Source organism: Aspergillus ruber, assembly GCF_000600275.1.
Source record: "Aspergillus ruber CBS 135680 unplaced genomic scaffold scaffold00010, whole genome shotgun sequence".
Classification (NCBI taxonomy): domain Eukaryota; kingdom Fungi; phylum Ascomycota; class Eurotiomycetes; order Eurotiales; family Aspergillaceae; genus Aspergillus; species Aspergillus ruber.
In genome coordinates this window covers 280,990-300,079 of record NW_024467306.1, presented here as the reverse complement: position 1 = coordinate 300,079, position 19,090 = coordinate 280,990, and the positions used below count along the sequence as shown (strand labels likewise).

The window sequence follows — 19,090 nt, the reverse complement described above, 5'->3', positions numbered from 1 at the left end:
AGACGTCTAATCTAGTTATTCTATATTACCCAATATGACGTCATGTCACTTGAAATGACAATTATTTGTATTTGGTCAGATCCACACTAGTGTATATGTACATTCTAATTTTATGTATTATGTAGGCACAGGGGTATGTACAAGTAGAGCAAGCACTGCATATATGTCCGTCGTCAAGTAAGTGGCTAATACCTCGTCATACCTCGGTGTATTAGTTTCTGATCATGGACCACCAAGTGGCTTTTGCTTGAAAACATTCAAATCCTTTAATTGAATTTTCACAGCAGTCCAACTTGACGCAGCTGGATCGTATTCACCTCTCACTTCAACCCTGCAAAATCCTCTTGGGCCTTTTAGTCCCACGGGTCCAGTAATATAAAATGTGCCACGGCGCGGTGTATGGGGCGCTCGAGCCCAACTCTCAGTCAATCGCCATTTGAAAGCTAGCAATGCAAGATAAAAATCGGATCCAGGTCCAAATTCAGGCAGTGGCAATCGCTGCACAGAAGAGATAATCGATGATGGATGAAGATTACCATGTTCATTGTCACGTGGTAATTTCTCTTGATGACCGTCAGGAAGTGGTAATTGAGATTCAGATTGAGTTATGTGATTTAACCCATTCAAATCCCCTGCATCTCGTGAGAATGCATGCTTGGGGTGCGGGAAATCCGATGTGCTTGCGGTGTGTTCTCGGTCCGAGTTCCTAGACTGCAACCGAAGGAGCTGCCTTCTAAAGAAAACCAAAGAAGCATCTTTGATTGCGAGGACCACAGAAATAGGTCGCATGAATCTCTGGAGCTTGTCGCCATCCTCGCTAGGCATCCGTTTCGTCACCAGGTATACGCCGGTATCGCTAATATCCAGACTGGTCCATGTCAGAAATGGGGTCTATCAAAGCTATATTTATATGCATACCATAGTCGATCATATTCAGGTGGTGCACGTGATGGGAAATGGTGCAGTAACCAGGATCCTGTTATGTTGAGGGGTTGTCCTAGTACGTGTGAAAGCAGACTTGATCGAGAGGCATCATTCAAAACGATCGTTGCCAGTTCATCTCCAAAGTATAAGCACAGATGGACGAGATGCCTGGATAATTATAAGTAACTTACCTTTCAATGACCGTATTTTTTTTTGGTCTCTGGCAAGTTTGATGAACTCCTGCCATTCTGGGTCTGATGCGGCATAGAATTTGCCCTCATGTCTGCGTGGCCAACTCAACGGGATATATATAGGGTCCTCTTCAAAGTCCTCCATATCACCTGTGGTATCTTTATCGCTCTCATTTTTGTTTGTGCGTGCGTATTTCTCGCTCATGCTAGGTCGCCGAGACACATCGTCGTCTTCGGGTGCAGCATCAAATTGCAGTAGAACAAACGAGCTCCATAGATGAAAAGCAGTCCCATATAGTAAAAAGGCAGTGAAAACTTTCCTGTAAAGCAAGCCCAGTCAGGACAAAAATACAATATCAAAGCAAGAAGCAGTGTTTGATGCCCACCTGATCCATGGTTTCTGGAATTTTACATAGCGGACATTGGGTTGCCTTGAATTCCGAGCTAACGGCGGGCTGATGCGGAAAGATAACTGAGAATTCCGGAGAAATTGGCTAATTCGAATCATTGGTAAGCTGCGACAAATATGCTATTGAAAGGATGTCACTTTCATATTTCGACTTGGGAATAGCTGGTTTGAAATTTGACGAAGTCGTTCAAGTTGTGTAGCATTAGAGAGTACCCCATGCTTAAACAAAGGCTGACCGCTTACACGTGATTTCCTATGACACCGCTTTCAAGTGTATCTGGGGTACCTCTATATTATCAATCTCCATCAAACAAACGACTACTTTTGCATAGTGCCTTTTAAGGTAGTCTTAAATTCTCTACTTGCGACCTGTTTGACAGCATGCTGTGTATTCGCGGTATTCTGCTGCAATGGCTGATAATCGCATCTGGGACTAATGCCTTCGACATGTCCGTATTCAATCCAAACCTCCCTGTCTTGGAGGACCCAAATATGGCTGTGCAACGCCTTGTGGAACTTCAGATAGCACCTCCTGATATTTCGACGCTTGGGAGGATTGACCAGGAGACTGTGAAATTCTTAAATCACTTTGGAGGCACACCATTGCCGTTATTTGGAGTCTCCCCTACATCAGAAAACAGGAAAACTACCATTATCCTGGAAGGGATAGCACCTGAAGTTGGTAAGATTCACTGCCAACTGTTCAGTGTTTTAATGGTTAAAAAGTTACCGCTGACTTCTAATATGCAGGGTCATCAGTCCAAGCAGAGTATGCTGGCATCAATGTGGTCCCACATTCTTCCTCGATCGAAACCTCTCTGGAGTCGCGCTTTAAGATGAAATTCGGCGATTCTGCTGAGTCCGAAGAGAGATATTGTAGTTTCTATGCGAGTAACGACGGAACCGAGCTGTACGAGGCTCTGAAGGTAATCATATGCTTCTTCCAGTGAACCCACGAAAAGGTACACCAAATATTCAGTCGCTAATAGATTGATTCACAGTGTCTCTCAGATGCTCGGGTTCTGCAGGATATCCTTGGAACTCTCGAGAAGGGGTTGCTCGAGCATACTAATATGCTTGAATCTTGGGTTGACATTGCTCGATCAGAGACACTTCTGAGGCTCGTGCTCAAGGTACGCCTTACTCCATACCCTCGCAAGTGAAATAATACCTAATCATCATTATAGCCTGTAGAAACGCCTTCTGATGCTGTTAACATAACGGAGTCCCTTAAATCGCTATTTCGACATCTATCCGCTGCGTCCTCAGAGGTCACGACGTTGCTTTTATCCAGGTCCACGAAGCCCACTGGGTTGATTAAAGACCTGCAAGCCCGAAGACTTGTCAATAAAGGGAGCTCCGCCAAGCTAGTCAACTCGAGATCTGAGCAGCAGGACCCAATCCCTGTGGCTCTATCACCCATTTGCTATGCTTCAGAATCTTCTTGTTCCGAGTCAACGAATAATTGCTCAGGGCATGGATACTGTTACAAAAAATCTGGCTCTGGCGAAACAACTGTTAACGACTGTTATACATGCAAGTGTCAGGAAACTACCATTAGGAAAGAGGATGGCACTATACAAAAGGCACAATGGGGAGGATCGGCATGCCAAAAGAGAGACATCAGTTCCCCTTTCTTCTTGATTGCAGGTGTTACAGTTATGGGGGTTCTGGCTATAAGTACAGCGATTGGTTTGCTATTTCAAGTCGGACAAGCCGAATTGCCTAGTGTCATAAGTGCTGGTGTTAGCGGCGCAAGGACTCAGAAATAATAAGCAAACCAAATCCAATTCATTATCGTATTTCCTTTTCTCCTTTCCATATCCTTGATTCTTTCTCGCGCATCTATTCTCTAGACAATGCTGTCCGCATTGCTGGCTTAGTATAGAAATAACACTACTGTATGAGAGTCGATGTCTCTAAGCCATTAATTTCACGAGTGTAATATTAATTTTGAATATGACGGTCGAATTAACAAACTAATCCATATGTTTGTAGCAAGTACCAATGAACCATTATATAGTACCATGTTTCCCACGAACACCACATAAAACCCAAATAAACTCCGAAACCTACTCCAAAATAACCAATTCCACCCGGAGTAAAATAATGTACATAACAATGGGCGTGTCTTGCACGCTGGTGAAACGCGAGCAAAAATGTGTCATAGTCAGCATACCGGATGCTGATGATTGAGTGTATATACAAGAGAACTTCATATTCCCGATAAAAAAAAAAGCGGCGCGCACCTCAAGTGGTAGGGCCAGCTTCGAGCTGGCGCAGTGTTCGATTTTGAGTTGCAGTTGGGTACTCATGCTCCCTGTAGTCATTGTGCCGACCAGACGCACGTAGCGAGGCAAACGAAAAGCCTCGTAGATGGGAGGGAAGCAGTCTCGACCACCGATTCCGATTTCTATGGGATTCGTCTGGCCTATCTGGCAAAGTGCTGGTAGGTGCAGATTGGCCTGTTGGCATGCGCCATGGGTTTTGCTCCGCTGGTTGTGTCAAGTTAGATCTGTTTTCAGGCAGTGCTGTCTGCAGTAGCTGTCCCGGTGAAGCCATAACCGACCGAAATGGATTCACTCGGCCCCCAACGAAAACAGCATGAGGCTGGCTTAGCGCCCGAGGTGTAGGACGACGCATTGGGCGCTCCACATTTGATATCTCCACAGCGTCAGGACGAGATCTCGGTGTATAATAGTCCGCTTTGCAAAGAGGGCAGCATGCCCTCCGACTTGTCAGCCAAGGATCAACGCAAGAAGCATGAAATGCATGGCCACATGTAAGACCACGTATGTCGTCATCATCCTCAATCGCATCAAGGCAAATTGCACACGAATCGCCGGGATTTGGCAAAATTCCAGCAGGGAGTGCGGTGCTGATATGGCCATCGCCATTTCCATCGTCTTCTAAAGCGTGAACTTGCTGTACAGATTTATCGAGCGACTGCCTTGCTTCCCGAGCATCAGCAGAGAGTCCTAAATCCGCGGAAGTCTTCTCTTCCGATTGCGTAACCAGGATTTCGGCATGGTGAACAAAAGTTGGCGAATACGACGCAGGTGCGTTTATCTGATGCTGGTCATCTAGTGGAGACGTGCTGGACGAAACTCCAACAGTGGCAATAAAGTCATTATTTCCTTTTAAGCTCTGTGGCCTGCTATTCGGTGCCTGTATTCCGCCATTTGCTGGAAGGCCGTCGATTTCACGTGACGCTCTCCACGCCTTATATTTAATAAGTGGAAATCGCTCATTAACTTCATCCATGGTCATCAATTTCTTCTCCCTCCTTCTTCTGTGTGTTCGGGGCATAGTCACCAAGTCTATAGGCTCGCCCGTCTCTTCGTTGCGTAATTGGCGGTTTCGCTGATTATATCGAAAGCAGTATTTGACTCCAACAATTATCCTTTGAAGCCGGTTAGGAGTCTAGAACAAGTAGTAGACGAAAAGCAATTTGACGTACCATAGGTTGGTAAATACGACACCAAATCCAAGGGCGACAAAAAATAGTAAAGGTGAACTCGAAGGGCTTGTATTATGATTGTCTCCGCTATTACCGGCATTTGTAGCGACATTCGTAGCAGCACTTGTCGTTGTGGTCATTTTGTTTTAACGAGGGTATTGGATATCAGATGAACAGTGTTCTTCGACCAATGTCCTCCAGAGCAAACGCGTATGTCGTAAAAACGATGATCCTGCAGAAAGCGCCACGATTATGGATACAGTGTGATCTTTATTCTGTGGTGCGATCCCTGAAGTCCAAAAGGAGCCCGACACCAAAGTATGCTTTGCGCGGACTGTCGGAGCCTAGTTCACTAAAAGACTGTGAAACTTCAGGTACCCTCGAATAAGAGTACCCAGAATATCATCTCTGTTAGTCTTCTACCAAACTCTGGGAAACATGGCCTCCGTTTAGACTTGGAAAGATATTAAATTGTGTTGCTGCGGAGAAACTTATTACGAAAATGTGATACCTGAGGTACCGAAGTCACGGGTTGGTCCATCACATCTCACGTAACTTACAGTACGAGAGTATTACATCCTAACGGTTGTCTGACGGATAACTATTCAATAGCAATTGACAAATGCTTACTCCGTCAGGAGTACTTCCTCCTCACAATAGGGATGTTTACTTGTACATGTGATGTTAAGAACCTCATTACATTAACACACCAGAGGATCAACTATAGCGAGTATCTCTAGGGTGACAAAAGTCCATACGTGATTGATGAAGGGTAGGAGAAGTTTCTTGAAAGCCAGTACAAATTGATATTATTGACTGGGCTTATTTCTCAGAATATGGATGTTGGCATAGTGGTGTTCAAATAGGTATTATTCTGTACAGTATTGTTAGTACGCTGTACCTCTTGAGGTAAAGTTTCTTGCAACTTCAACCAATACATCAACGTCCTAAATAACAATTCAAAATGAACACAACTCCCTCGAATATGCATGAACACCTGAACCCCATTGTTTTCTTTGACATTTCACTAGGAGGTGAGTCTTGGACCTTTAAACTTTCGATGTCATGCAGCCAGCATTTGGAAGACAACACCAATTAAAAGCCATCCATATGCATTCGCGCATCATAATTAATGAAGACATGGGCTGAAGGACACCGGGATTGCAGGAGAGCCCCTAGGGCGTGTTAAAATGGAATTGTTTGCAGATGTAACACCACGAACAGCGGAAAACTTTCGTCAATTCTGCACAGGTGAAAGCAAAGATATTCAAGGCCGGCCGCAGGGCTATAAGAATAGCAAATTTCATCGAATAGTACGTGATGAGATACATCCTCAAACTCAAATGCCTCGTTACGATATGGACTAATCACTCAATTTGATGGAAAGATCAAGGATTTTATGATACAAGGGGGGGACTTTGTCAACGGTGATGGTACAGGATCTCGTTCTATTTATGGTACCTCAAAATTCCCAGACGAAAATTTCGCCGTGAGGCACGATCGTGCTGGTCTGTTGAGCATGGCTGTGAGTTTAGCGGTCCCTTCCTCTAGCAAACACTGACCGGTTTCTAGAATTCTGGTCCAAATACAAATGGCTGTCAATTTTTTATAACAACGACGCCGGCTCCTTTCTTGGACAACAAACACGTGGTCTTTGGTCAAGTTGCTGATGGAATGGATATTGTGCGGATGGTTGAGAATACCCGCACAACTAGAGACAAACCTAATCAGGATGTGGTTGTGGTGCAGTGTGGAGAAATGTAATAATCGAGTTCGGGTTTCTATACTACAGAAATGCAGTACATGCTTGAGAAATATCCATAATTGTGGTGATCATGAATCTCTTCGAAAAGATACGGACACCAGGCAAATCAACAAGACAAGATAAAAAAAAAAAAAAAGAGAGAGAGAAGACAAAGAAGACAAAGAAAGGCGCACCACCTACAGAATATTACTTATAAGTGAAATTTGCTCAAATAAGCAGATGCCAGCGCGACGGCCTCGTCGACTTTGTGGGGGTTAACGCCATTTCCAATCGAGGTGGATCCCTTTCCACCAGCTTTTCCTCCCACGACATTCGAAACAACAGCTGACCAGTCATTCGCAGAAGCACCTTTATCGCTCATCTCCTATATTTCGCATTAGAAAAATTTCGTAAACTAGGAATAACCAAAGCCTACCTTGGATACATGGCAGCCGTGAGCAACACGTCCTTGTTGGGGATCTGCTGCCAAAAGATAAACCGTCTTGCCCTGTAGTTTCGACTTGACGTAATTCAGTGATTCGCTAACAGCCTTTGCGTTTGATATTGGCAGGTTAGCAACAAGCCAAGATTTGTCTTGATTTTCAGGCTCTTGGAAGTAGGTGGTTATCGTCTCAAGTGCCTTCTTGGCCTCAAGTTTTTGTTGCGCCTTCTGTCCATCAATAACCTGCTTGTTCAACTTCGCAAAGCGTTCCCGGAGTCTCGATTTCTGGACAGCAGATATTGAGAGCTGATTGAGCTCTACCTGGATCTGTTTTGCCTCTTGCTCCTTCACGGGACCCAAAGGCATCGCCTCCAGACGATCGAGGCGCCCCTCAAAGCTCGTTGCCACCCTTTGTACTTCATGAGCATCCTCCCCAGTAACGGCAATGATTCTGCGAATGCCTTTGGCGATGCCGTTCTCTTCCAAAACAACCAGGTCCTTGATATCGCCTGTTTTCTGAGCGTGGGTGCCACCGCAAAATTCGATGCTAACCTCCTCCCAACGTGGGTCCTTAATATTACCGAGTAGTTCTTCCACCTCTACTCCGACGGAAACCACGCGGACGGGGTCAGGGTATGTCTCCCCAAAAACTGCTCGGACACCCGATATTTGCCGTGCAGTTGCAAGAGGAACCTCTTTCGCATATACAGCACAGTTCTGTCGAATATATTCAGTGGATCTTTCCTCGATCTTTTCCAACTCCTTATCTGATATAGCTGACTTATGCGAGAAATCAAATCTCAATTTTTCAGCGGCAACCAAAGAGCCTTTTTGTTCAACACTATCACCAAGGACTGCTCTTAAAGCAAAGTTAAGGATATGTGTCCCTGTATGGTTGTTCCTGATCGGCCATCGTCTTAATTCGTCGTATTCGCAAATGACCTCGTTGCCAACGGCGAACGAACCATATTTGATGAAACCCGTGTGGAGAACGTAGCCAGCGTACAGCTGAACATCGCCAACCTCGAGCTCTGCTTTTCCATCAATAATGATTTTGCCAGTGTCATTTTCCTGGCCACCCTGCTCGGCATAGAAGTTGGTGCGATCAAGGATAACTCCAAGTTGTTCTCCATCGGGTATGTCTTCGGTCGACGAATGAAACAGTTTACCATGATAAATCGCCTTGACTTGGGCAATAATGTTGCCTTTTTCAAACTTGGCGGAATCATCTGTCTTCTGGATGTCGGTCATTTTCTCCAGCTTTCCCAGATCATGGACATCAAGCTTAACGGCATCTGACGCGGATTTCTTTTGACCCTTGCTTGCTTCTCTGGCCTTCAGGCGCGCTTCCTCGAATTCTAGATCGTCTATCTGTAGACCTCTTTCTTCGGCCATCAGCCGAGTCAAATCGACAGGGAATCCAAATGTGTCGTACAATCTCCAAACATCGGCGCCATGAAGTTTGTCAACGCCTTTCACCTTAGCTTGCTGGGCATAATGTTCGAACTGTCGCTCGCCACGATCAAGCGTCTTCGCGAAGGAAATCTCTTCTTCATCCAGTATCTCCATGACATCATTTTGTTTCTTTCTCAATTCAGGAAACATATCGCCCAGCTGGTTGACTGCAGTGGGTACAATTCGGGAAAAGAAGTTCCCAATTTCAACGCCGAAGTATTTCCGAGCATAGCGAGCACCTCTGCGCAGTATACGGCGTACGACGTATCCGCGACCTTCGTTGTTCGGTGTCACACCGTCTGCAATCGCAAATGATAGGGTTCGGACATGGTCTGCTACTACTCGATAGGCTGTATCAATGCCATCAGGATCGTCAGTGCCAAACAATCCTCGATACTCCCGAGCTCCGGTTATATCGCGAATAACCTGGAACAGAGGAGAGAAAACGTCGGTGTCGTAGTTTGACGGTTTATCCTGAAGTACTGACACGAGTCTTTCGAATCCCATTCCTGTATCGACATGCTTGTTCGGAAGGGGCCTCAAAGACCGATCAGGCTCACGGTTGTACTGGATGAAAACATTATTCCAGATTTCAAGTACGTCCGGGTCATCTTGGTTGACAAGATAGGCGGCATTCCGTCCGCCCACCCGGTCATAATGAATCTCACTGCATGGTCCACAAGGGCCTTGGTCACCCATTTCCCAGAAGTTGTCCTTCATGTTTCCAGGTAGGATATGGTCATCGCGAACTCCAACAGAACGCCACAATTCCTTTGCCTCCAGGTCTGGGTCTAGCCCGCCAGCTTCATTGCCCTCGAAGTAGGTCACATACAAGCGGTCAGGATCCAGACCATATACCTTTATCAGGAGTTCCCAAGTATAGCAAATTGCTTCCTTTTTGAAATAATCGCCGAAGCTCCAGTTGCCCAGCATTTCGAAGAAAGTCTGTTTCGCATATGCAATTAGCTTATCAATATCGTCTTAAAAGCAAATCTAATTCTGGACTGACATGATGGTAACTATCCTTTCCAACATCGTCCAGGTCCTAGTACGGTTAGCGTTGGTAGCAAGAACTCCATGTTTCAAAGTCTTACATTGTGCTTTCCACCTGCACGGATACACTAAAGTTTGGTCAGCTCTACTTTCGAGGCTATTGTAGAATATAATCGCACTTTCTGAGAGTTCACTGCACTTTTCAAATTTGCAAAGTCCGAATGGGGGTCCACAGTGCCTAGGAAAATGGACTTGAATTGGTTCATCCCTGCATTGGTGAAAAGTAAAGTAGGATCAGAGAGAGGAGCAACTGGAGAAGACGGGACTACAGTTGAGCGATGTCAGCAGTTTGTTCTCTTTCTTTTCCCTCTTTCTTTTATTTATTTATTTTTTATTTTTATTTTTTTTTTTTTTTTGCCTTCTTGATATCCCCCGCCCTATTAGGGCGGGGGAGGGGCTCTTTTACATACCGAATGTATGACCATTTTCCTTGAAATAATCAAGAAAAGTATCCCGAACTTTCTGGCTGGTCCATTTAGGACCATTCGAATCCGAGCTCATCCTGAAAACTGTGCAGGTGTGATTTGTGCGTGATATTGCTGGGTTCGGAAGAGGGTGGTGGAATGTTCTGGGGTTTGGCCTGAGGGTGGATAGATGAGTCAAAGCCAATTCCCCGTCCCTCAGAAAACGAGAGGTTCGCATATAAATAAGCCCAATGCTCACTCAGCAACACTTCGTTTCTGTGGCTGTTCCGCTAAATATAGCAGAATAATACGAGTGCTTTTTCTTTCTTCGTCTTTTGTCTTCTTTCTGTTGGTAATATTCAAAAAAGATCGGTCAATAGGCTGTGAAGCGTGGGTTAATGGCGCAACAAATTGACACGGCAATTCAATACCACGGAAAAAAGCGCCCCGCAGAAAGCGAGCCCGAAGACCAACCTCTGGCAAAAAGGTTTGGACAGTTACACATAGGTAAATAAAATATCCTTGGTTCATCTTCTGGTCCAATCGAATAAGACTTGTTGACTATCAGTCTTCCTCTCTTTCCTTCCCTCCTTTCTTTTTGAGAAATAGAGTCCATTGCGAACCTCAATGGCCTCAGACATGATGAACCGCCGACACATACACAGAATACGCCAAATTTAGCTGACCAAATGCTATTGGATGATACAAAAAATACGGTCTTCATTCATGATATTGATCGCGAGTTAGCAGAAAGCAATACCCAAGAAGACACCATCAGTATCTTGCCAGGGGTTGCAGGGACACTGTTGTCTATACCGAATACTCTCATCGCAGACACTAAACCCCAAAGCCATGAACTGGTTCTTTATCGGGAACCAAAATCACTATCAATACCGGAAGAACAAGACAATGTGCGGCGAGCGATAGCTGAAACGCGGGCACGGGCAAGGCAAGCGAGGTTGGACCATCCACCTGCAACCGAGAGCAGCGCAGTCAAAAGTGATTTGGGAATCATAAATGATTATGATGGTGATGTTATGGACATAGACCCTGTACTCTAGGCTCTCTATCTCCTTTTTTTTTTTTTTGTTGTTGGGTGGGGGGGGTGTCTCATTTTTACCCCTCGTCCAGTGCTAAGGAAGCATTGAAAGCTGATATATGACTTCGTATATACTACATGTATGTACTATTGTCTACACCCACAAATACCATCTTTTTCCTCTGATATGTATTTTTTGAAACTTTGGATTCCTCATTAAACGTAAAATCAATTCAATAAATACCCTAAATTACTCAATAATAATTATCATTATTGGTACCCGCTTCTGAACGGATTTCAGAGTAATCGTCCTCCAGTAAAACGAGACCCAAAGTCTGCGGCTTTATTCAGCAATTCTCGACGCTGAGCATTGGAGATACTCGAGGAAGTAGCCATATCTTTCTCCCTGTCAAAGGGGCGCATGCCTGGGTCTTCTTCATTGTCACTCAATTTGAGTCCAGGTTGCTGTGCCACGTCTTTCCTTGTTGCCTCCTAAAGCTTGTTAGCAAAGTCTGAGAGAAAGACCAAGTCATATTCGGCACTTGCATTATATTTTTGTATCCTCTCGTGAGTTGCATCGGAAATACGAGATGCCTCTGTGTGGTTGCTGCCATCCTTCACTGGCATGGAAGTCTTGACACCCATTACTTCATCTCTTATGCGCTCCATCTTTTGTTCCGGGTTCTCTGTCCAAGACGAATCCACGCGATTTGCTACGGGCAGACCCCTTGTCGATCTCCCTGTCTGGAATTTTCGGTTTCGAAGCTTAGTTGGGTCAACTCTAGATGTCCAATCTGATTCCTCTGGGGGCTGCAGCATCCATTCGTCTCGCTGACGGCTGTTCGTACGGGTTTGATTCTCCTTAGATAACAACCCAGCATCGTCAGGTTTATTATCAAGCCGAAGGTGCTCGGTCCCTGAAGGAGGTAAAATCGGACCAATATCATCATCACTGTCGTCAGAATCGTCATTATGGCTTATCTTTTGATCGTGCTCGGAGGGTAGAGCTGGTCCGATTATCTTTCGCTTTCTGGTTTGATCACCATCGTCACTGTCTGTTGTGTCATTAAACGTCCGCTTTCTGGAATCATCCATATTTTGGCTTGGAGGGAGTGGAAGACAGGGAAAAGTGCTATCTCCGACTTCCGCTATTGCGTTTCAAGGGGAAGTCTCCAGCCAAGCCTCGTAGATCATGCCTTTAAAGGCACGGCCCAAGCCCTAAAAGCATAAATCTCAAGCATCAAGCTTAAAGCTCCATGAATTTGTTCAACTAGAAATAGTTAATCCATCAAAATTAGTTATTTAATTGGTTAACTTCATTTTAATGTTATTACATAAACTAGATATATATTTATTTTTCAAAAAAAAAAAAAAAAAACACACAGAGAGATATATATGTACCTATGTAGTGATGGACAATATCTTATATTGCGTACATTCAAATTCCGACTATATCTACTTTCTATGAAGGACATGAAAGATAGTAGATAAATAGTAACAACTTAAACTGCAAGAATGGCTGGGTCATTTAAAATATAATTATACGCCATACCTTCAAGTTTGAAATATTTTTTTAGCGCCCACTAACCTTCATTAGTACGGCCATCATTACCATAGGACAACCTTGGGTCCTAGGCCATCTTGTCATAAGCTATTCATACGATTGCTATTTATGCTCCTTGGTTTGCGGGGCGTAAGCGAAGCGAATACTAGAGATAAACTTGCAACCCGATTGTTAGGGCACAAAACCGCATAGCGGACTCATACATCTCCTTGTCATACTTATGCTCGTGTATAATGTGCACGTAACGTGACCACGACATAAGTCTTGCCTCCGTTGAGGTCTGGGAACTGACCCCAGTGATTTGCCTCTGATTGGCCAAATTAAGCTTTCATCCTATTGGTTGCGTGTGTTAGTGTCAGGTGGTTTGTGCCCTTCGCCATGTGATTTCAACCAGTGCACCACGACTTGGGGCCAGGGAATGCATCGGTCTATTATAGTCCCTAATTCATAAGTACAATGTTATTCTAATTCTAGAGCGATTCGCATAATGATTTGTCCATCAAAAAAGTAAAGGGAAGTTTTGACTTAACATAAAGAACTTGGTGCGCTAATATATTCCAATAACAAATCAAGTACCCCTCTAAGTATAGAATCATTAAAGGTTATGATTGAATGTTTATATTTGAGCTATGTTATATTGGCTTTTGAGTCAACTTAAATCAAGCAAGATTTGCTTCTATTGGTCTTATCTAGCCCATAAAATAAAAATAAATAACCTCATTTAGTGATGTTCTGATTTCGAGAATTGTAAAAACTTAAAATGCTAATCTGCTATTGTCTAGAAAAAAATATGCAACAAATTGTAAGCCATATATAACTACACGAGCCATTATTGTTTTATGTGTCAATTATAATGAGCAGAAAAACTGTATGTAGTCTTCGATAGACCTCGTAAGGAGTCGCGACTCGTCAGGTTCCACAAAAATTGCAAACAGATATATTAATCTATATCAGTTCAATCGAAAAAATAATGCTATTATTATGATATCATGGATATTTTGACAGTTGTAGTAGAAAATGGTGATGCAACCATAATGGACGCACAACATATATCTTTTAACATCAAAATATCATGCGATAAAACCAGTTAGTCAGGTCTAATTACTCAGTCTTTTGCTTCAATATTGAATACAATACGATGGTTAGACTATGTGGTAATTATTTTAGTAATCCACTTGCGATTTCCAGGCGGGATAGAGTTAGCATGGGCTATCTCTGAGCCATAGATAACCTTCGCAGTTGATGCCATTCTCACTTGAAAACCAATTTCATCCATACTTCTCTGCAATGCCGTATTTCTGGATAGTCTCTTGAAGCGAATAAACTATTATGAGGTTGTCATGCATCGCTGTATGAACATCCTAGCATATAATTTGGCACTATGGCCCCTTAATATGTCCTGTTGCTTGCCAGTCTATCTAACAACCAGACGTGATCCCACAACATAAAATACCTCTTGGTTTTCGCATTTGGCACGTTGATGGTCATATTTGGAAGTATATTTGGTTTTGAGCTCGGGATAGCGTCGAATAAAAACGGTTAACTTATAGCTCACAAAATAATGGCTTTCTCGGGTGATATGCCGTATAGATAAATAGCAGTAATTGGAGAAGATAGCGGAATTTGATATTTAAAGAGGTAGGCCCGTGCTGATACATATCTAATCCATCTAGATAAATTCTCTTCAGGCTCTAATAGATTTTGACAGTAGAGTCATTTCATGTCGAGAGGTTATTCCGTTCAGGTGATATATTAGTCCTTGGAATGACATCAAATGCCTTTGACAATAATATTACACTTCTTGGCGGGCTCTCAGGTTGAAGAGGGGCCCATCTAGTCTCTAGGTGGACCGTCTAGACAGGCTCTGCAAAAGTCTAGTTCTAACATAACCAATCACCGAATTGCGCACTTTGCGGTGGCCTCTCTTGAACACACCACCCCGTACACTATCTTTGATCCGCTTTTATCATCATATTTATCATGGGCAAGGGAGAGCGAATAAAACCGGCTACTGATGCCTTTAATAGAGGCGAGTTTCAATTCAAACCTGCATTTGCAAACTAACTTTCACCAATGCTATGTAATTAGTATTTTATTACTGTAATTTTAGTTTAGATGGCTGTCTTGGCGGGCCCTGACCCTAGGGCCCACGGGAGCGCTTTGCAGAGGTCCAATTAAAACTATTGTTAGACTGAGAAAATTGAGATAAAAAAAAGTAAAAAGTGAAAGAACTAACAAGCTAATAAAGAAAGAGATAACTAATTTTCTAGTCTTTTAAAAGATAGCTTAATAAAATAGAGAACAATTTCCACTATCAGTGCTAATAGGATTTAATAGGTGGCTTAGAGGGGCTTATATACATATATGTATAGCAACATACCAATAAATAAAGAAATGGTTAATAACTTTAGTGATCTATTATAAAATATATATTTTTATATGACTTTCATTGATTATTTACTTATGCATATAGTGAAACTAGAGAACAGATGGCAGTAAAAAATGAAATTATAATAACATGGACGAGACAGGCTTCCAAATGGGTGTGGCATCAACTGCAAAAGTCATCTGCGGGTCAGAGACAAGAGATAGCCATGCCATATCTATCCAGCCTGGGAATCGTGAGTGGGATTTGCAGCTGCTGGTCTTTAAAACCAGACAGGGTGCTTGTAAAACTCAACATCAAGACACCAACACCACGACCTTCTCCCTCATCCAGCAACCAATTCTTCTATTCATGAAGGATACCAGCAATCTCAATTAATTGAATAAGAAAAAGCGGATTCGAGATCTTCATATTCAGCCCCTATCTCTAGTTATTGTGGAGGGACGCCATACAAAAGCCATCATCAAAGCCACGGCAGCAGTACAGTGCAAGTAACTGCAACAAAGAAGGCCGTAAATAGAGAAAATGTCCCTTTGTACAGTAATACAACACTTTAATAAATATTTTGATATGGAAATCTGATAGATGTACGAAGTACGAAAGTATGCATTGCTCGCCGCCGCCGCTGACCGGGCAACTCGACGTTTAATCAAGTTATTTAATGCTAGATTAATAAATTAGATCTAGGAGGGGTAGATACAATATATATATATAATCTGCCCATTCAGATTAGTTTTATAAACTAAAAGAGAATGGGAAATGGCATCTTAAGTTAACTGAATTAAGGTATGACCACCTGTCATAATCTTTATTCATTTGTCTAACTCTTCATCAGATGCAGCTGCAAAATCAGGGATTCTAATATTAAAATCTATATTTAGTTTGGAATGAAAACAAGCCAGATTCTATCGGCTTATAAGATGATAATACCTTATCCTCCGTGAACTTGTAGTGTTTATAATAATGGTAAAGGTGTACTATGATTTCCTAAATGCGAATTGCTTATCCAGGCCCTTCTTAGTCTGGTTTTAGACTATATTGATTAAATCGTTTATTATAAATCATGTCTATCCACAGCTGTCTTCTATGCTTATAAATCATCATTAAGCTTCCTTGTCAGCATCTAGACGTCTAAGAGCTCTAACCATTATAATAAAAAACGCGGTACTGCACTCGGACTAATGAATCTCTTATTAAGTTTATTTATTTATAAAATATGTAATATTAAACAATCTCTAGTTCTTTTAGTCTGCCTGTACATGGAATTTTTGTTAAATACTGATTTTATAGTAGTTTCTTTTCGCTCAATTTAACAATAATCTATTAAACCAGAGAGGCTTCTTTTAAGAATACATCAATATGCAGTCACATAACAGAGGTACGTAATTCTGCATCACGCGAAATGTCACCCGATGTTGTCCATCGTCCTCTCAACTACCTACACCATGCCTCGCAACCCTTTACGGCCTACTATTTCTAATAGGACCAATAGGAAGGAATTAGAACCTTTTCAATGGGGATTATAGCTGGCCGATTTCAGGCAAAGGCCAGTATTAAGCGCGAAATGAATTTAGTATATGCAACAATTTAAACCACCATTGCAACATATTAATCCTCTACTGGCACAAATTCTCTCGCATTGGACTGCTAGAGATCTTTTCTGGTGTTGATAAGCGATATATTCTTTACAAACCAAGCGAGAATCCCTTGGAATTAACTAGGCTACGCTCTGAATGGGCATACGTGCGCAAGGATTAGACATGGGCAGTGGAGCAAATTTATATGGGGTGGTGAATGCTCTGTTAAGCTTGGCAGAGGAAAATTTTTATTTTATTTTATTTTATTATTTATATGCTACTTATTACATTAATTATGTAGAAAATTTTATTGTGGTTTTGAAGAACTGTTTGTGTATTTTTGTGGTTGCAGAAGATTACGTAAACTTTTGTCCAAGAACTATTACTTCTGATACTACCTCAACAGTAATTATTTCTAGATTAATTTCTGCTTATGATCTTTTTCTTTTCTAATAACCTTTCTAGCCTAGTTTTTTTTATGACATGGTTAACCTTAAAAGATGCTGATAAAGAAGGCTTCATAAAATATCTCTTAAATATCAATCGAAAATCACAGATCCCAATTTCTGCAATATTTGAACGATATGTTGTTATATTGAAGTATTTTAATCTTTTGCGTTTAATTAACTAGTCATATGTTGGCTAATTGGAAAAATCTTCAGATTTCACTGATTTTAAAGAATTATAAGCGCCAACTCAGTTCATCCTACAGCGCATGAAATAACCATATCTAAACTAACTAACTATTGGTCTAACTCTCTTTCAGTTTTCTTGAACCATAACTTTTATACTGCTCACACAAGCTTGATGAATCAGGACTAGGTTTTAACATTACAGGATCTGCTTCAGTGGTCAAGGCTGGTTTGAAAAATATAATTCGCTGATAAGTAGCCGAATTCCTGAGTGAAAACATTTCTTTTATCTTGTTAGTTATTTACGATTGATTTCAGTAAAGATTTCTGCTAGACCAATGCCTTGGGAAACACTTCTTTCTAAATTTACTTCATTAGCTCCTTCAATATTATCCTTGTTATAGTGGAGCTAAAGAATTGATTCTACTAATCTAGTAATTGATGACTGAGGCGGCTATATATGCAGTAGGCATGCCGTTTAGAGTTAGAATGTATTATAATGATCTACATTTATAGTAAGGTTGTAGAATATCAGAATTAACCAGTCTTCAAATTCAGGTTTCTTGCCATTAATAAATATAGGAGAGATCTTGGTTAATTCACAGATAACCGAAGTTGATATTCTTGTTAATTATTGACTACAGTGTTTATCACAGAATGAGCAATCTAAGTCCTAAAGATGCCACACTCTGACTTAGCCTTAACAAGCTGAGTTCTAATTTCTTTCATCTAGTATAGACTAATGCATTATCATAAATCTAGCCCATAATCATTCCTTAACTTCATTCATCTTATAATGCAAGAGCACAAGCTCTTCTTTCTTGGCCTGAGCTTATTGTTCCTCCTCAGTAAGGTAGATTTATAATCATTAAGGCAATCGTTAATGTAATCCACGGCCATGTGATGAACATGGCCGAGTGACGAATTTTCGCCTCGCCCACCAACAACGCGTCGATATTCATCATCTTTTTCTACCGTATCCTTCAAAATGCCTTTAGCCCAAGAAGATCGCATGCAAATGGCTATTTCTGCATATAAAAACAAAAAAATCAAATCAATATTGAGAGCTGCTGAGATATTTGGTGTATCTGAGGTTACTCTTCGCTGTCGACTTAAAGGAAGGGAAACCACACGCAGAAACACATGCCAGTGGTCATAAATTGACAGCTCTTGAAGAGGAAGTCCTTGTAAAGGGCCTGCTTGATGCAGATAAATGAGGCATTTCAATTCGGCCTGAATATCTACGTGGAATGGCACAGATTTTACTTCGTGATCATACACAAAACTTAACTGCAACCCTTGGAGTTAACTGGGCCTATTCCTTTACCAGACGCCATCCTGAACTACGTACAAGATATAATCGAAGAATTACATACCAGCGGGCAAAACAGGAAGATTCAAAAGACATCAAACAGTGATTTGAAACTGTACACAAAGCTATTGAGGAACATGGTATCCATGAGGATGACATCTGGAACTTTGAAACTGGCTTTTCGATGGGACTTTGTACAGCATCTAAGGTGATTACTGCAGTGGAACGCAGTGAGAGACCTCGTGCAGTTATCCAGGGGAATCAAGAATGGGTTACGATCATTGAATGTGTCAGTTCCAAAGGGATTTCTGCACCACCAGTGGCTATTTTAAAGGGAAAGGAACATCAGGCTGCTTGGTATCAAGAACCTGCACTCCTTCAGGATAGGAGTCGAGACTGGAGGATTGCAAAGAGTGACAATGGCTGGACAACAGATGAGATAGGCCTTCACTGGCTAAAGGATGTGTTTGAACCATATTCCAAACACCATTCAACTGG

At 42.1% G+C, this 19,090-nt stretch overlaps 7 protein-coding genes across 7 annotated transcripts; 3 read left to right on the top strand and 4 right to left on the bottom strand.

Moving 5' to 3' along the window:
• Positions 1-37: 37 nt before the first annotated feature.
• EURHEDRAFT_411633 (uncharacterized protein) lies at positions 38-1,718 on the bottom strand. The gene is made up of 4 exons (XM_040781682.1): positions 1,502-1,718; positions 1,116-1,435; positions 919-1,060; positions 38-868 (listed from the first exon to the last, which is right to left on the bottom strand). The coding sequence occupies exons 1-4, from the start codon at positions 1,621-1,623 to the stop codon at positions 223-225; spliced, it is 1,230 nt and encodes a 409-aa protein (XP_040639589.1). The 5' UTR covers positions 1,624-1,718; the 3' UTR covers positions 38-222.
• EURHEDRAFT_411632 (DUF3844 domain-containing protein) lies at positions 1,689-3,495 on the top strand. Its single transcript, XM_040781681.1, has 4 exons — positions 1,689-2,206; positions 2,275-2,450; positions 2,526-2,657; positions 2,712-3,495. The coding sequence occupies exons 1-4, from the start codon at positions 1,906-1,908 to the stop codon at positions 3,294-3,296; spliced, it is 1,194 nt and encodes a 397-aa protein (XP_040639588.1). The 5' UTR covers positions 1,689-1,905; the 3' UTR covers positions 3,297-3,495.
• EURHEDRAFT_411631 (E3 ubiquitin-protein ligase RNF103) lies at positions 3,446-5,455 on the bottom strand. The gene is made up of 2 exons (XM_040781680.1): positions 4,985-5,455; positions 3,446-4,927 (listed from the first exon to the last, which is right to left on the bottom strand). The coding sequence occupies exons 1-2, from the start codon at positions 5,122-5,124 to the stop codon at positions 3,775-3,777; spliced, it is 1,293 nt and encodes a 430-aa protein (XP_040639587.1). The 5' UTR covers positions 5,125-5,455; the 3' UTR covers positions 3,446-3,774.
• A 395-nt stretch (positions 5,456-5,850) lies between these two features.
• cyp3 (putative peptidyl-prolyl cis-trans isomerase) lies at positions 5,851-6,814 on the top strand. The gene is made up of 4 exons (XM_040781679.1): positions 5,851-6,018; positions 6,152-6,297; positions 6,372-6,509; positions 6,557-6,814. The coding sequence occupies exons 1-4, from the start codon at positions 5,949-5,951 to the stop codon at positions 6,746-6,748; spliced, it is 546 nt and encodes a 181-aa protein (XP_040639586.1). The 5' UTR covers positions 5,851-5,948; the 3' UTR covers positions 6,749-6,814.
• Positions 6,815-6,905: 91 nt separating this feature from the next.
• Positions 6,906-10,545, bottom strand: EURHEDRAFT_39653 (alanine--tRNA ligase). Its single transcript, XM_040779850.1, has 6 exons — positions 10,089-10,545; positions 9,798-9,943; positions 9,720-9,746; positions 9,635-9,670; positions 7,165-9,570; positions 6,906-7,113 (listed from the first exon to the last, which is right to left on the bottom strand). Exons 1-6 carry the CDS (start codon positions 10,318-10,320, stop codon positions 6,940-6,942), a joined length of 3,021 nt encoding a protein of 1,006 aa, XP_040639585.1. The 5' UTR covers positions 10,321-10,545; the 3' UTR covers positions 6,906-6,939.
• EURHEDRAFT_454110 (uncharacterized protein) lies at positions 10,481-11,143 on the top strand (the record flags this gene model as incomplete). The annotated part of the gene is made up of 2 exons (XM_040784173.1): positions 10,481-10,589; positions 10,692-11,143. 2 exons carry the CDS (start codon positions 10,481-10,483, stop codon positions 11,141-11,143), a joined length of 561 nt encoding a protein of 186 aa, XP_040639584.1.
• Positions 11,144-11,303: 160 nt separating this feature from the next.
• On the bottom strand, positions 11,304-12,380 carry EURHEDRAFT_411626 (GPALPP motifs-containing protein 1). The gene is made up of 2 exons (XM_040781678.1): positions 11,668-12,380; positions 11,304-11,613 (listed from the first exon to the last, which is right to left on the bottom strand). Exons 1-2 carry the CDS (start codon positions 12,214-12,216, stop codon positions 11,419-11,421), a joined length of 744 nt encoding a protein of 247 aa, XP_040639583.1. The 5' UTR covers positions 12,217-12,380; the 3' UTR covers positions 11,304-11,418.
• Positions 12,381-19,090: the final 6,710 nt, after the last annotated feature.

Coding starts and splice junctions, on each gene's coding strand:
- EURHEDRAFT_411633 (XM_040781682.1), bottom strand. CDS start 1,623: ATGATTCGAATTAGCCAATTTCTCCGGAATTCTCAGTTATCTTTCCGC. Junction 1,436..1,501: donor TTCCAGAAACCATGGATCAG/GTGGGCATCAAA, acceptor CTTGCTTTACAG/GAAAGTTTTCACTGCCTTTT. Junction 1,061..1,115: donor AAAAATACGGTCATTGAAAG/GTAAGTTACTTA, acceptor TATACTTTGGAG/ATGAACTGGCAACGATCGTT.
- EURHEDRAFT_411632 (XM_040781681.1), top strand. CDS start 1,906: ATGCTGTGTATTCGCGGTATTCTGCTGCAATGGCTGATAATCGCATCT. Junction 2,207..2,274: donor AGGGATAGCACCTGAAGTTG/GTAAGATTCACT, acceptor TCTAATATGCAG/GGTCATCAGTCCAAGCAGAG. Junction 2,451..2,525: donor AGCTGTACGAGGCTCTGAAG/GTAATCATATGC, acceptor ATTGATTCACAG/TGTCTCTCAGATGCTCGGGT.
- EURHEDRAFT_411631 (XM_040781680.1), bottom strand. CDS start 5,124: ATGACCACAACGACAAGTGCTGCTACGAATGTCGCTACAAATGCCGGT. Junction 4,928..4,984: donor GTCGTATTTACCAACCTATG/GTACGTCAAATT, acceptor CCGGCTTCAAAG/GATAATTGTTGGAGTCAAAT.
- cyp3 (XM_040781679.1), top strand. CDS start 5,949: ATGAACACAACTCCCTCGAATATGCATGAACACCTGAACCCCATTGTT. Junction 6,019..6,151: donor CTTTGACATTTCACTAGGAG/GTGAGTCTTGGA, acceptor CCGGGATTGCAG/GAGAGCCCCTAGGGCGTGTT. Junction 6,510..6,556: donor CTGGTCTGTTGAGCATGGCT/GTGAGTTTAGCG, acceptor ACCGGTTTCTAG/AATTCTGGTCCAAATACAAA.
- EURHEDRAFT_39653 (XM_040779850.1), bottom strand. CDS start 10,320: ATGCGAACCTCTCGTTTTCTGAGGGACGGGGAATTGGCTTTGACTCAT. Junction 9,571..9,634: donor GAAAGGATAGTTACCATCAT/GTCAGTCCAGAA, acceptor TATGCGAAACAG/ACTTTCTTCGAAATGCTGGG. Junction 7,114..7,164: donor ACGGCTGCCATGTATCCAAG/GTAGGCTTTGGT, acceptor TGCGAAATATAG/GAGATGAGCGATAAAGGTGC.
- EURHEDRAFT_411626 (XM_040781678.1), bottom strand. CDS start 12,216: ATGGATGATTCCAGAAAGCGGACGTTTAATGACACAACAGACAGTGAC. Junction 11,614..11,667: donor AGAGGATACAAAAATATAAT/GCAAGTGCCGAA, acceptor AACAAGCTTTAG/GAGGCAACAAGGAAAGACGT.